This window comes from Poecilia mexicana, unplaced genomic scaffold, assembly GCF_051168715.1.
Source record: "Poecilia mexicana isolate PSO_F unplaced genomic scaffold, ASM5116871v1 scaffold_11, whole genome shotgun sequence".
Lineage (NCBI taxonomy): Eukaryota > Metazoa > Chordata > Actinopteri > Cyprinodontiformes > Poeciliidae > Poecilia > Poecilia mexicana.
The window spans coordinates 13,521,137-13,534,896 of record NW_028263380.1 but is presented as its reverse complement, the minus strand read 5'-3'; the positions used below and the strand labels follow the sequence as shown (position 1 = coordinate 13,534,896).

General features: G+C 39.6%; 1 protein-coding gene across 2 annotated transcripts in view; it reads left to right on the top strand.

Moving 5' to 3' along the window:
• The window catches only part of fam91a1 (family with sequence similarity 91 member A1), a 28,017-nt gene that overhangs the window by 10,563 nt on the left and 3,694 nt on the right, over window positions 1-13,760 (top strand). The window contains exons 11-23 of one of the 2 annotated variants that reach the window (XM_014988461.2): window positions 3,215-3,327; window positions 3,457-3,566; window positions 4,068-4,183; window positions 4,296-4,382; window positions 4,515-4,644; window positions 7,397-7,545; window positions 8,136-8,270; window positions 9,694-9,807; window positions 10,310-10,382; window positions 12,303-12,449; window positions 12,783-12,881; window positions 13,083-13,206; window positions 13,295-13,364. In XM_014988461.2, the coding sequence (XP_014843947.1) occupies window positions 3,215-3,327; window positions 3,457-3,566; window positions 4,068-4,183; window positions 4,296-4,382; window positions 4,515-4,644; window positions 7,397-7,545; window positions 8,136-8,270; window positions 9,694-9,807; window positions 10,310-10,382; window positions 12,303-12,449; window positions 12,783-12,881; window positions 13,083-13,206; window positions 13,295-13,364 (1,467 nt within the window). The remainder of the gene's footprint in view (window positions 1-3,214; window positions 3,328-3,456; window positions 3,567-4,067; window positions 4,184-4,295; window positions 4,383-4,514; window positions 4,645-7,396; window positions 7,546-8,135; window positions 8,271-9,693; window positions 9,808-10,309; window positions 10,383-12,302; window positions 12,450-12,782; window positions 12,882-13,082; window positions 13,207-13,294; window positions 13,365-13,760) is intronic. The other variant, XM_014988462.2, reaches the window with a different exon arrangement.

Sequence of the window (13,760 nt, the reverse complement as noted above, 5' to 3'; positions counted from 1 at the left end):
CTTTTTTTTTTATTCATGGAGGATGGATATTCAGCCTTAAGGAAAGTTTGTCTCCTGCAGAATCTCAGCATTTTAATGCTTTCTTCACAGTTTGCTGGTTGAAAGCTGTTTATATTTACCATATATTTCTTTGGGAATTTCCCATTTGCGCATGAAAAATATTAATTTTTTTAAGTAGAAAGAAACTTAGACTTCATAACTTTTAACGCAGCTGCAACTCATGATTTGTTGTTTTGCATTTTATAGCCCAGCTAATGTTTAGAATGAAGAAAAAATATAAAGCACTTAAATATTTACTTACAAAAAGTGAGTTGACAGAAAGTTATGGAGGTTAAGGACTGAGCTGACAAATTAAAGGCCTAAATTAAGACATGATTGCACATTTCTAACACACCTGTAGTTTAATTAATTACTACAAATGCAACAGCATCTACACTACTAAATGTGCATGTCTGCATGTTAATTTACACATTAAATCAACCAAACTTGGTACGATCTCTTTCAGTGGTTCATAACAGACAAACCTGTTTGAGTTCAGTTTGCTTTGTCCTGATTGTTGGCTCGTCTGCTGCTCATTGCTGTCATCTCTTCAGCTGCTTGTTTGTACAGCAGTTGTGTTGCTGTGCTTCGCAACAGAAAGTTGCAGTCCATCTTCTGGTCCGTTTTATTGCCCTTCCATACTTAGACCAGTCGACCCCAACAACTTCTTTTATCTTCTCCTGAGCTTCTTCACCACCGTAACGGTTGTTACACCTCCTTCACTAGCGCACGCACGCACGCACGCACGCACGCACGCCTATGGTAAAGAACGAAATATTATTTCTATAGTAATGGAGCATTTTTCTACTGAAAACCCAACAGCTACCACATTCTTTCAAACTTCTGTGCATGGATCAGATTTCAGGATTTAGGAGATTATTCAGTGTTCCTCTTATTATGACAACAAGCTGAATTATCTTTCCTCCTCAATGTTTTTATGGATTTCTTTTTTCAGGCTTGGTTCATAGCAGCGGATGATTTTTATGCCTTCAGTACCCGACCTTCATTTAATAAGCAGGGTTTGTGTAAACTCTGTGAAATCCGGCTTAATATCCTCCCAGATCATGTTTAAAAGCCCTGTGCTGAAAAATTCTCTCTTGACAAGTTTTTCATGCTGTTTTGCACCAGTTTATGCAGTTTATTGAGTCAGAATGCTGCATCTGCCTGTTGTGGTTTAAAGGGTTAAGAAAGGATGGATGCTTGTTGCAAAAACAATTTAGAGAAAGTTTGCTCTCAGCCTTAAGAGCATCATTAATATCCCATTGCTTCTTAGTTTATAACAAGTGTGTTGATTGCACCATTTATACATGAGGTAATTTAAAGTGCAGAAAAATGATGACACATGCCAGTTGGAGAGTCTATCAAATAATTTCTGAACTATTGCAGAACAGTACCAGACAATCCCACCCATTTTGTCAGCCTGTTAACCCATATGATAGTAATACTAACACAGAAGTTTTAAGTGTATATCTCTTAAAAACCCAGTGCTTAGATGCAGTTGCAATTTCTGAAAGTTTTCCTTTTGCTCATGAGTTCAGTTAAGTTCCAAAGTAAAAACAAAAAAAAAATCAGCTTAAAGAGGCCATTAAGTCCAGGTCTGTGTTATTAACAGTGCTGTGATCTTAATTGACCTTAGTTTAGTCGCACTCTGTCCAGAGAGTTTTATTTTTCTAACCTTAAAGATTATGAATCCCACTCACCCTCCAATGTCATGGTGGTCACCCTGCTCTAGTTTCTCCATGCACAGCTCTGAGATGAAGATGACATAAAAGTCACACTATCTTTACCGTAGGGGCAAGTCAGACAATCTGCGTCCCAGGAAGGATTCTGGGTCACAACTGCTACGTTGACCTTAGATGATAAGTGTTTAAGGTGAAGAAAATTGTGTTTGCTTATTGATATAGTCTGTCATGCTTTGGAGTTTGCTTGTGTGTGGTGTTCTGATGGCGTTCCTTGATCCTGCAAAGTCTTTACGAGACATCGATAAATTATTTAAATAGATAAATAGACCTGGACTTGTGTTGGGTTTGAAGCAATTTCATACAAATCAGCTGATTAAGAAATTAGCAAGCAATTGACATTCATCCATTTCCTTATTTGTGAAAATAACTATAATAATGATAATATGTCCTCATGAAATTAATTTAAGTTTTAAATTGCAGTGCAAAATAACACAGCAGCTTTGAAGATGTAAGTCTTTCTTCAGGCCAAATAAATAACTAAAGTTCTTTGTGGAGCTGCAATCTCCCACCCCCCCACTTGAAGTTTGTGGCTTTATGTCCATCCGGTCCAGCTGAAGAAGGCACCGCTCATGTAGCGGTGGGTTATTGCTCTGTGAGGTTTGAAATGGTCTTGTAAATGGCAAAGTACCCTACATATGAATGTGAGGAAGTAACTTGTAAAAAAAAAAAAAAAAGAAGATTCCAACATAATATGAAAAATATGGATGAAAAAAGGGGACATGGTAAAGTATTCGTATCTCCAAAATGTTTCCCATGTTCTGTAAACTAAGAGGTCTGTCCGATCATCTGTTCATAAAGCCACGCATCATTCTTATTGTCTGAACTTAAATCAGAAAAAAACCTTTTGCTTTTGTTTTTGCTACAGTTGGATTTCATAAATTATTCCTGTTTGCTAAATGTAAGAGGAACGAGGGAGTTTTTGCCGTTTTTATTTTTTATTTTTCACTCCCAAGTCCGAAGTTTACATTCACAAACATTACTTTAACTTCAAACAGTTTGGGAAGGACCAGATGATGAATTCATGTCATTGCAAACTTCTGATATGTTAATTTTGCAATATTTGAGATTGCTAACGCACTGCTTCCTCGTGATATGTGATAGAAAAATTAAAAGGAGTCAGCCAAGACATCAGGAAGAGACTAATGGTCTTCAACAAGTCATCCTTTAGCCATCCTTCATTGATCATAAAAGATTCACATTCAGCTTCACCTTCTTGGCCAAATATCTCATCCTTTCTGCAGAGATGAGCCAAACTTTTAATGCTAATGCTAATACAGCTGTGTTACAACATGTTTTATTAGTATGTGCTGACACTTTATCAGCAGTTCGTCGCAGCCTTTTATCAGTGTATCAAATATAATAACTGCCTGAAAGAAATGATTCAAGAATGCTAAGTTTCATATAGGGTGTGTTTTCCTCCTTTGTTCCATCAGAACGCGGTTTCCATGTACTGTCGCCTCGGCTTCGCGGTGAAGAAAGGTCAGGTGTTCAGCTCTGAGCAGCTCCACCCCAGCTGGAAGAACGCCCCATCCGTTAACAGGCTCAAGTAAGCACTTCCTGTTCTTTCTGAGCACCACGCGTCTTTACAGATGTAAAAATCTGGTCTGAATCGCTGATTACGGTTTGGGAAAATCCCAGCAATGCGCTGTCAAAGTGTCACGACGTTGTGCTGCAGGAGCACCATGGACCCCCAGAAGATGCTGCTGTCCTGGGAACAGGGCAGTCCCGTCATGGAGGGCGGCTCCTCGGCCACAGACACAGACACCACAAGCCTGGAAGACCAAGGTCTCACACCTACGCACACACACGCACACACCCGAGCATATTCTGCATCGTATCCAAATAATCACACTTGCTGACATGTGCACATGGGACACTTTACGATTGCTGCATCTGGTCTTCCGAGCTGCACCACTAATTAATCCCCAAGAAAGTCCGGCAACGCTGCTAAAAGTAATTTTCACACTAATAGGTGTTTGTCTAAATTGGTCTCATTTTGGCCTAATTTTAATGTTGTGCACATTAAGCTGGCAGAGTTTCTTGCAAATTGGATATTATCAAAGGAGCTGTTGCTCAACAACATTTAACATGCTAATAAGTTTAAATTAATCTTTCTGAGAGGGAGGAATTCCTCTAAATACATTATTTTTTTGATAAAATCAGATGCTAATTTCTACAATTAGGAAGAGCAATTGACGGCTAATTGGCTTGTAGTAACACGTGTTAATCTAATCGCTCAGCAGTATTACATTTTCTCCTGCCTTATTAATTATTTACCTCTCTCAGCAGGAGACACAGGCAGCGTTAGCAGCCTGAGCATCCCGGCGGCTCCCACTAAGAGGATCGCCTTCCTCTTTGACTCCACGCTCACCGCATTCCTCATGATGGGCAACCTGTCTCCGGTCTGTGCAGAAATGAAATGCACAACTTTTATTTTTTATTTTTCGCTAGAAAATTACCAGAAATGTGTTTGAACATAGATCTGCATATTTGTGGCGTTGTCCTGTCTATCAGAACCTGAAGAGCCACGCTGTGACCATGTTTGAGGTGGGGAAGCTGTCCGACGAGACTCTTGATAGCTTCCTGGCTGAGCTGGAGAAGGCGAGTTCAAATTTGTATTTTTTTTCCCCATCACAGATGTAAATTTACATTAAAAATTGTTCAGATGTTGTCATTTCCCTTTAGAAACCAGTAGGAATCTCTTTTTAAATGCTTGTTTGTTTTTTTACTCAGGTGGAGAGCACAGCAGAGGGCGAGGCTCAGCGTTACTTTGACCACGCTCTCACCCTTAAAAACACCATCCTCTTTCTGCGCTACAACAAAGAACTCACTCAGGATCAAGGACCTGATATTCCAAATATAGGTATTCATTCTGTTGTATGTCTTTGTTCATCTCGTCTCTTGTTGCATCTTAAAGATCGACAGCATGCGAAAGTATTCTTACCCCTCTTACAGCCAGAGACACTTTATTTGACGGGGTGTCCATAAGACTGAAAGGACATAATCATGACATAACATCTGTGATAACATGAAGAAGTCCTTATGAATGTTTATGCCTGTTGTCATGAAGTGTCATTCAATAATGACACTTTTAATGCAAAGTTGCTTTAAAAGTTGCATTTGAAGTCCATTAAAGGTGCCAACTTTGCATTAAATGTCATGATTTACAAAATAATGCAAAGTTGGCACTTTTAACGGACTTTTATGCATTAAAAGTGTCATTATTTCCTGAATATCTATGACAAGAGTCATAGACATGAGCAGGTACCGTACAGAACTTGATTAAAGTATTGAATATTTGAATATTATTTAGCAAACATTAAACGTATAAAGTCATTGTTGTGGATGGTCTTTTCCAATGTGCTGCTGCAGTTCTACTCTGGATTACCAATCACGACTGCCGTCCTTATCTGAGCAGCGAAGTAAATACAAGCGAACATTTTCTCCTAGTTTCCTGTTTTCACGGTCACGCCGTAGGTAATTTTCTGCCAGTGACATCATTTATCATCAATTCCAGGCAACATTTTGCAATGATTATTAAAAAGGGAAACATTCAAAACCTGCACTTTGGAAGGTGCAGGTTTTGAAATGTTCAACCGCTGACGGTTGTTATCCAGAGGGAATATATGCTTATCAAAGACCTCCGATACAAAGTTAAAACATTGTGAATGTTGCAGAATTTTTATGAGTCGACTTAGAAATATACTGAGAAAAAGAAGAAGGTGGCATAATAATCTTTATCTTACCACAAATATCAGTTTATTCTTTAAATAGAAATTTTACTTTTTTAACGTGTTTGACCTTCTTTTTCAGAGATTTGAATGTAATTAGCTAAAATGAACAGCTAATTAAAATAAAATAGTTTTTTTATAGTTTGTTCCCTTCAAAACCAATCTGGTCTCCTTCTGTGTGAAGTTTTGTAGATGTTTTTTGTTTTTTTTCCATTTACTTGTTGACCCTAATTTACTTTGGTTTTTAATAGTTTAATGATTGTTTTTGAGATGCTACATTTAGAGAATAATTTCCTTGTTTTTGCTGCAATTTCAGTTAATTTTCCAAGTTAAATTTACAAAGGAAAAACAACGTAGTGTTTGCAAAAAAGAGTACAAACCTCAACCAGCCGTAATTTTTAGATTTAAATCAATTGTTCTTATCGTCTCTGTTACTATTGATTTACTTTTAGCTGTCTTTACAACACTTGTTTCTAGCAGCTGTTGGTAAATGAGTATTTTGTCCACTAATGTCCTACGGTCTTAAAATCGATAAGTAATTAAAACCTCGTCTGGTAGCTTCAAAGAGGAAGTGGATCCTGTTTCTGTCCAGATATTGGCAGACCACACCGCCGATCCGCCCAAAGCTGCCTTTAACGATTATCTCTTCGTAGTTAAATATTCCCATGTAAACGACTGGATTTAGAGACGCGTTGTTTGTCTGCTGTCTCAAGGTGGAGCAGCGCAGAGTTTGTCCTTCCGTCTCAGCAAAGCAAACCTCTGGGTCCTGCGTAGCAACCGTTGGTGACACCAGATGCGTTTTGTTTGATTTGGCTTCATGCCTGGCTTCTGATTGTCTTGCCGCGTTGTCGTCCTTCAGCAGGTGAGCCTGCTGAGTGAAGCCAAAATGTTGTTACAAGTGTTTTATGTTCACTAGTCATTTAGGGAACAAATTAGTGTAAGTGATTAAGAAGTGTTAACTTGGAGAAGATGCTTTCTTCCACCACCTAGGAGGAGATTTAAGAGATGAGTGACAGTAACTCCTTCTTGGTGCTACTTCAGTACAGTTTATTTTTATGAAATAAGCTCTTCTTTGTGATCTTATTTGATTAAAAATACTTGGTTGCCATTTATTTACTATTATTATGTGATGGGGTGGGCAATATGAACTTAAACCTTTATCACAACAATAAAGATTATGATTAAATGTTATCATGCCTCTCTTGAAAAACATTCCTTCATGAAAAAAGCATCTTCAACACCCCAAAAATGTGATTTACATCACGATGCTGCACCAAGAAACTGCATTTAATCAGATTTTATAATTTACGGATATTTATTGACGCTCCATTGGAACGAACATTAGAGAAAGTGGTAACGATAGCATTTCTGATAATGCTGTCGGTTTCGTGGTTTAAATTATTTAACGTAAAGTTCTTGTCGACTGCTACGTGTTTCCTTCCTGTGGTGGTTTTGCCTGCAACTAAAATTATCTCACCAAGTGAGATCCTTTTATTAGTCCCTGTTTGCTTTGGGTCTGATTACACTATTCATTGCTGAGGACATTGGGGATTGTTTTTCTGTGAAATACAGGTTCCAGTCGGACAGAGGTGTGGGTAGCTCCATGTTGCATCTATAGGATGGTAACTGGCAGACCAAAGGAAGATGTTTTCAATGCTATAGTTTAAGTGTAAAATTTATTTCTCATGCTCTCAAAGAGAAGCTCTTTTGTAGGATTTAGCAAAGATGTGGAGGGGAAAGCTTAAGCAGTTGCTGCTAGGAGTTGCAGCAAACTGTTACACTTATATGAATCCATCCACTCTTACCACTTGTTTTTGATTCTAGTCCCGTTTTCTAACGGAGTGATGACTTTTTTTCTTCCCGCCCCCCCTCCAATGTCTCCAGGTTTTCCTTTGGACATGCTGCGCTGTGAGAGCCTGCTGGGTCTGGACCAGGCCACCTGCAGCCGCGTCCTCAACAAAAACTACAAGCTGCTGGTCTCAATGGCGCCGCTCAGCAACGAGATCAGACCCATCAGCAGCTGCACACCTCAGGTATGAAGCCTGGAGGAGGAAGAGGGAACAGAAGGGACATTGTGTTGTTTCTGTGTGCGTAAAGACATGAAGGAGCTGTTTTTATATGCGTGTTATGTGACAGATAATGTGTTGGAGGTGAAACGGGGGGAGGGGAGGGAGTTTTGTTTTGTTTGCCATCTTGCCTGGTGTACACATTTGAGTTTCCAGAGTTATCTATAAATGTGTGTGTGTGTGTGTGTACACTTGGCGAATTCTCAGCCTGCAGTTGCCCCAACAACAAGGCTGCACAAAGAGAGGAGGAGGGCGGGAGGCGAAGCTCATGAGTAATTCCTCTGCCTGGCTCTCCTCCAGCTTTCTAGCTGAGCCCAGCGAGACAGAGGAAGACAAGTTAAACTCTTGTTGTGCCATTCACGCTGTTGCTTATTCTCACACCGCTGCGACTCGCTCAAGTGAAATATGAAGAATTCTCCTTGTTTCCACTCAAATCTTTTTGTCATTTCAATTCATGCAACTAATAATAACCGAACAGTCTGTTTGTTTTTTGATGCTTTGGCATTTTTTTTTCTCCTCATCTGATTATTTACACGTGTATTTGTTTCTTCCTGCAGCACATTGGCCCAGCCATCCCTGAGGTGAGCTCCATCTGGTTCAAGCTGTATCTGTACCACGTGACGGGCCAAGGCCCGCCGTCGCTGCTGCTCTCCAAGGGCTCCAGGCTCAGGAAGCTGCCAGACATTTTCCAGGTGAGCCCAGGTTAATGGTTGTTCAGATAAACGGGAGTTAAAATGGTAGCAAGAAGGTGAAAGGGACAGATAGTAAAAGTCTCACGTTAAGGTAAACAATAGCTGCTCTCAGGAGCTGCGGGCAGGTGTGCCTTTAAAGTTGTGACCTTGCTTTCAATCACAGGCAGGTAATTGGATCATTCGCTGCCTCCTGTGTCCTCGACAACCTTCATTTCTTAATAAAGCAGCAAGTCCTTTTTGATAATACGTCACGGTGAACTAATATATATGTCCTCCAGTTTGGCTTGAAATTTGATCTTGGGAATGTGTGAGAAAAGAGCGAGAGAGAAAATGGTACCATAAATCCTCTGCTGAATACCTGCGATATGCAAATGAAGTCCTCGATGTGAACGCAATGAAAAACAACTGGACTATTTACTACGGGAGTTAACATCAGAACATTTGTTTGTTCCACGACTTTGGCCATTCAAGAAAATACATTTAAGGCAACTGCTGATACAGTCACTGTGTGCTATTTGATTAAAGTTAATTTAATCTGTGCTGAATTAAAACTCCCTACGTTTCGTCAGTGTTACACAGTCTACGTTGGTATTGTGAATTTGTCCGTCATAACTCGCCAATGACGTTCCAGATAACGCAGTCTCTACTGCACTCATGGCTGGAGTTTCTGCAGGACTGCTTTAACATTCTGCTCCAACTCTGAGCTACTTGTTCCGATATCGACGTGATGCTAGAAAGACATCTGACTTGACACATTAAGTCTTCTGACGATGTTTTTTGTGCAGAGTAGCTACCCCAACTGCTAATGCTAGCATCTGTTCCCTGTTTTGATGTGACACATTGCTCATTTGTGTTTCATTGTTAAACATACGCTGCTCAAAAAAAATAAAGGGAACACTCAAATAACACATCCTAGATCTGAATGAATGAAATATTCTCATTGAATACTTTGTTCTGTACAAAGTTGAATGTGCTGACAACAAAATCACACAAAAATCATCAATGGAAATCAAATTTATTAACCAATGGAGGCCTGGATTTGGAGCCACACACAAAATTAAAGTGAAATGTTCCCTTTATTTTTTTGAGCAGTATATTTTACTGGGGTTCCATTTGAGTGAGTTCAGGGAAAAATCTACAGAAAAATGTGCTGCAATAGAAACACCCAGGTTTGTTTTTAATGTCATAAAATTTGGCAGTGAGATTTCAGCTGCTCTCTGTTGTGATCACAAGTCATATCACACAGACTGGAAGCTTTAGCAGCCAACTCGGTCCTTTTGTTTAATTATAAATGCCATTGTAAATTACTTTCGTTTTACCATGAGTTCATATAATTGATTTTAGTATTATTTTGTATAGATACTCTAAATAGTCATTGATAGTTGCAGAAGAATCAGTGGTTTATTAATTTTTCTTTCCTTAGGCCTACGACAGGCTGCTGATCACCTCTTGGGGTCATGACCCCGGTGTCGTCCCTACATCCAACGTTCTGACGATGCTGAATGACGCTCTCACGCACTCTGCCGTCCTAATCCAGGTAAATCCGGTTTCAGTTTTACTGTAATTTCAAAAGCTGTGATTGGACAGGGTTACGGTCATGAAAAATGCTGGTGGCTAAAATTTCATTCAAATTCGAGAAAGCTCACAGCCAGGAGCTGATTTCTTCATGTTTTGTCTCCATAGAAATAATAAGAAATATTTCTCACTTTTATGAGGAAGTTTAGCTCTGTGCTTAATATGAAAACGATGCTGCTGTTCAATTTTTACTTTTACAAATGCAGCACTCCTTATAACTTTGTGCTAAACATAAAAAAGGCCAATTACATGGCTCAGAATATTTACTACCTGAAGATTTACAGTCTTTACTTCCTTGTTCCAATTTGCTTCATTTGCAAGTCATATGTTTTATGAATTTGACAACTCATTTATTAACTTTTCCCTGTCTTGTAAAAATTCCTAATCATCAATGTGATGAAATTTTCTAACCAAGTCATGGTGAGTTTAAAATAAAACTGTGTGTGTCTGTGTGTGTTCGTCAGGGTCACGGTATGCATGGTCATGGAGAAACCGTTCATATCCCATTTCCTTTTGACGAGGAGGATCTGAAGGGAGGTGAGTCAGTTTCTGCGTGAGGTTATGAAATCTTTTAAACACATGGCTTCATTTACGTTGAAGAAATAGCACTTTAAAAAAAAAAAAAAAAAAAAGATAGCTACTTATGCTATATGAAAACAGTTTTTAGTGTTACTCTGAGGTTAAAATACCTTGAAAATAGCCTCTGAGATTAGAAAGTATCACACTTTTAGGGTTATGTATGAAGAAGATAATGAACAATACAAATGGTTTATTGTAGAGGTGTGCCGATCGATCGGTCACCGATCATAATCGGGCCGATTTTCGTGAAAAAGTGCATGATCGGTGATCGGCGATCATTGTCTCTTGTTGCCGATACCGATCATCTCATTTCCAACCTGCCTGTGCAGCTGGTCTCCTCTTTCCTTCACACTGCGCAAACGCGCAGCAACAAATCCTAAGCGATGTGGAACTATAACGCACTGAGTGAATGGGGAAGTTTGCGTGTTGCGGCAGAAAATTGAAGCAGGTCAAAATGCATCAACACAGCGAAGCTAATACGACATAAAAACAATGCCATACTTGACGGAGTTTGGCTACATCGAGGCTCACTGCAGTAAAAAAGACATACGGAGGATCAGATAGCAGGTAAAGCAGCGCACAGCTACAAACAATCACCCGGATTAGCATGACGGTCAGAAAGCTAAACAAATAACCCGCAAAATTATTTAAGTCTTCGAGCTGCGATGTAAGACGCTGGTTCTGCTCTCGCTGTTGAACCGCTGCTACGCTACAGGTAGTAATATTTCACAGACGGAGTTTCGCTTCTGCTCCACCTGGTAGTGACTCTCACACCGAACCTCTGCTTAAAGCTGCAGCATCTAACTTAAAAAAATTAATTTTACATACGTATTAAAACTTTCACTGACCTAACATGAGACAGATAATCTCTAAAAAAAAATAATCGATCTCCTCCCTGATCTGCATAATTACTCCGCTCAGTCAGAAACAGCCAATCAGAGCTAGCAGTAATCAGCTAGCCGACATGCTATCAGGAAGTTTTCATTCAGTAAATCTGGATTGTTTATTGTATGGAACCTGTTTTTGCCTTTGAATGTTAAGTTTTATACTTGAACTTCTTGGCAGTGTTGAGAGGTTTTATTTTGGCTCTTTGCATTATTTAGTCTCTTCAGAGCCTTCATCATATGTTATCAGTCTGTTAAAGATAGTATTATCAATAGCAGTACAATTTGCACAATGCCTGTTTTGTTTAGTTTTCTTCTTGAAAAAAGTTATTAAAACAAGTTTTTGTCTAAATTAAGGTGAATGCATGGTTCCTTTTTCCACATAATGTAACCGGTAGTGTTTATGATTAAAAAAAATAAAAAAATAATTATGTGATCGGTATCGGTGATCGGTATCGGTGATCGGCCCTCATGGGTGATCGGCATCGGTATCGGGAGGAAAAAACCTGATCGGCACATCTCTAGTTTATTGATTTATTTATTACTACTCTGTTAGTTTTTCTGGTTGATATCTGGGTTTGGTTCGTAGCAGCTGCAGTGCAATAACCAACTAACTCACACATGTGTTAGTTAAATCGTTCTTCTAATTTGTCTAGTATTCATCGTGTTACGTCATCGACTAGAAAGCAGAAGTTGATGTTGGAGGTGCAGCAACCTCCCATAATTCTAACCCTGTGTGAAGATGGTTTAAATGGACGGATTAGTTTTCTAACAATAGGATCAGCATGTGTCTAGTTTCACTGTCAGGATGTCCACACATGCTTATTACTGCAATCTCTTTCTTTGCTGCAACAATTTGATGCTGTTTAATATCAAAAAGAGAAAGTACAGTCTGTGTGAAATACTCCAGACTTGGAGCTTTTGCCTGCTAGACTCTGCTAGCCCGAGTCTAGCAGAACGCCTCGTTCATACTCGACGTCTGCTTGTCACGCAGAGTTCTCCTACTCCAACATGTGTGTGCACAAAGCGCTTCGGAAGCTGAAGGAGCACGTGGATCTGGAGCACCAGTGTGGCTACGTCACCATGCTGAACTCCAACAACAGGCACCGTCGCAGGACCAGCGACAGCGCCGAGTGCAGAGGTACGAATGCATCTTTCTGGCTGTTTAACAGACAAGAGTTATTGTGAAATTAGCTGCAATGTCCTCGCTTGGTACAGCCAGTGGCACTAATGGTGCAAATCAGATAAATATTCCTCGTAGTCCAGTTTAATTACGCTGCTTGTCTGCTTAATTGTGTGCTTTTTATGGTGATAGTTTTTGCTAATGGAAGAAACATTCTTAGCCCTTTGGGACTGAATCTCACTCCTGCTTTAAATCCACCAAATTTTAATAATTCTCCATTGTTGGCTCACAGAAATGTAGTAAATGATTGCAAAAGCTGCCGTTGGTCTTTATTTGTTGTTTGCGCTCCAGGAGAAACCCATCTAGGCGGAGGCCTGGACACCAACGGCAGCACCGAATCATTTGAGCTCGTGACCGAAGAGAACGGCGAGGGAAAAGGAAAGACAGACTGTAGGTGCATTTTATGTTTCCTTAAAAATATTTGCAAGTATTTACTGAGTTTTTTTTTTTTTTTTTTGAGAGTTAGAGGACGTGTGAAAGGGGTCGGACAGTTGGGGATGCAGCGTGACAAGTGGCGGTGTCTGAATTCAAAACCAGGCCTTTCTTTTGAGCGTCTCATCTTGTTTCTTCCTCGCCAATCTCTTTTCTCAGCTCTTTCATCTGAAGACGAGTGGGTCCCTCTTGAACTGTGCTTCGGCATGCCCCTCTTCAGCTCCGAGCTCAACCGCAGAGTGTGTCGAAAGATTGCCTCACACAAGCTTTGCAGCAATGAAAGGTAAAACCTAAAGTCTCTGTCACTTCTGGACGAAGCGTTTTGAAAAGAGTTGTGCTGCTAGACTTGAGTTTTGTTGTTGCTTTTTCAGCCTTCAGGAGCTTCTTCACTCAAGCCGAAAGCTATCGCTGAAAGTGCTGAGCTTTGTTCATTCGTTCCAGGTAAGAGCTCTTAGTCCCCTTTTCTTTAGTTTGAGCCGAAATGGGAAAAAAAAAACATTGTCCAGCAAAAATATAGAGCCGGAATTTATGGACAAATTCTTCCTTTTTATTCCCATAAATTCTTTTTAATTTTCATGTAAAGTTTCCAACTATTGAAAGATCCCAAAATAATAAGGCGACCATGATAAACAATTAAGAAAGGCAGGTAATGGCTGCATTTAAGTTTGTTTTTTAACTGAATGAAACCTTGTGATTAAAATGTGCAGCAGAACCAGAAGCATAAAGGAAATCTATTGTATCTATGTGCATGATTGCACATACCCTGTAAGCTTCCAATCTAGTTATCTGTAGGGAAAAGTGACAATTATGATAATATCAGATTGTGAAATTAATATT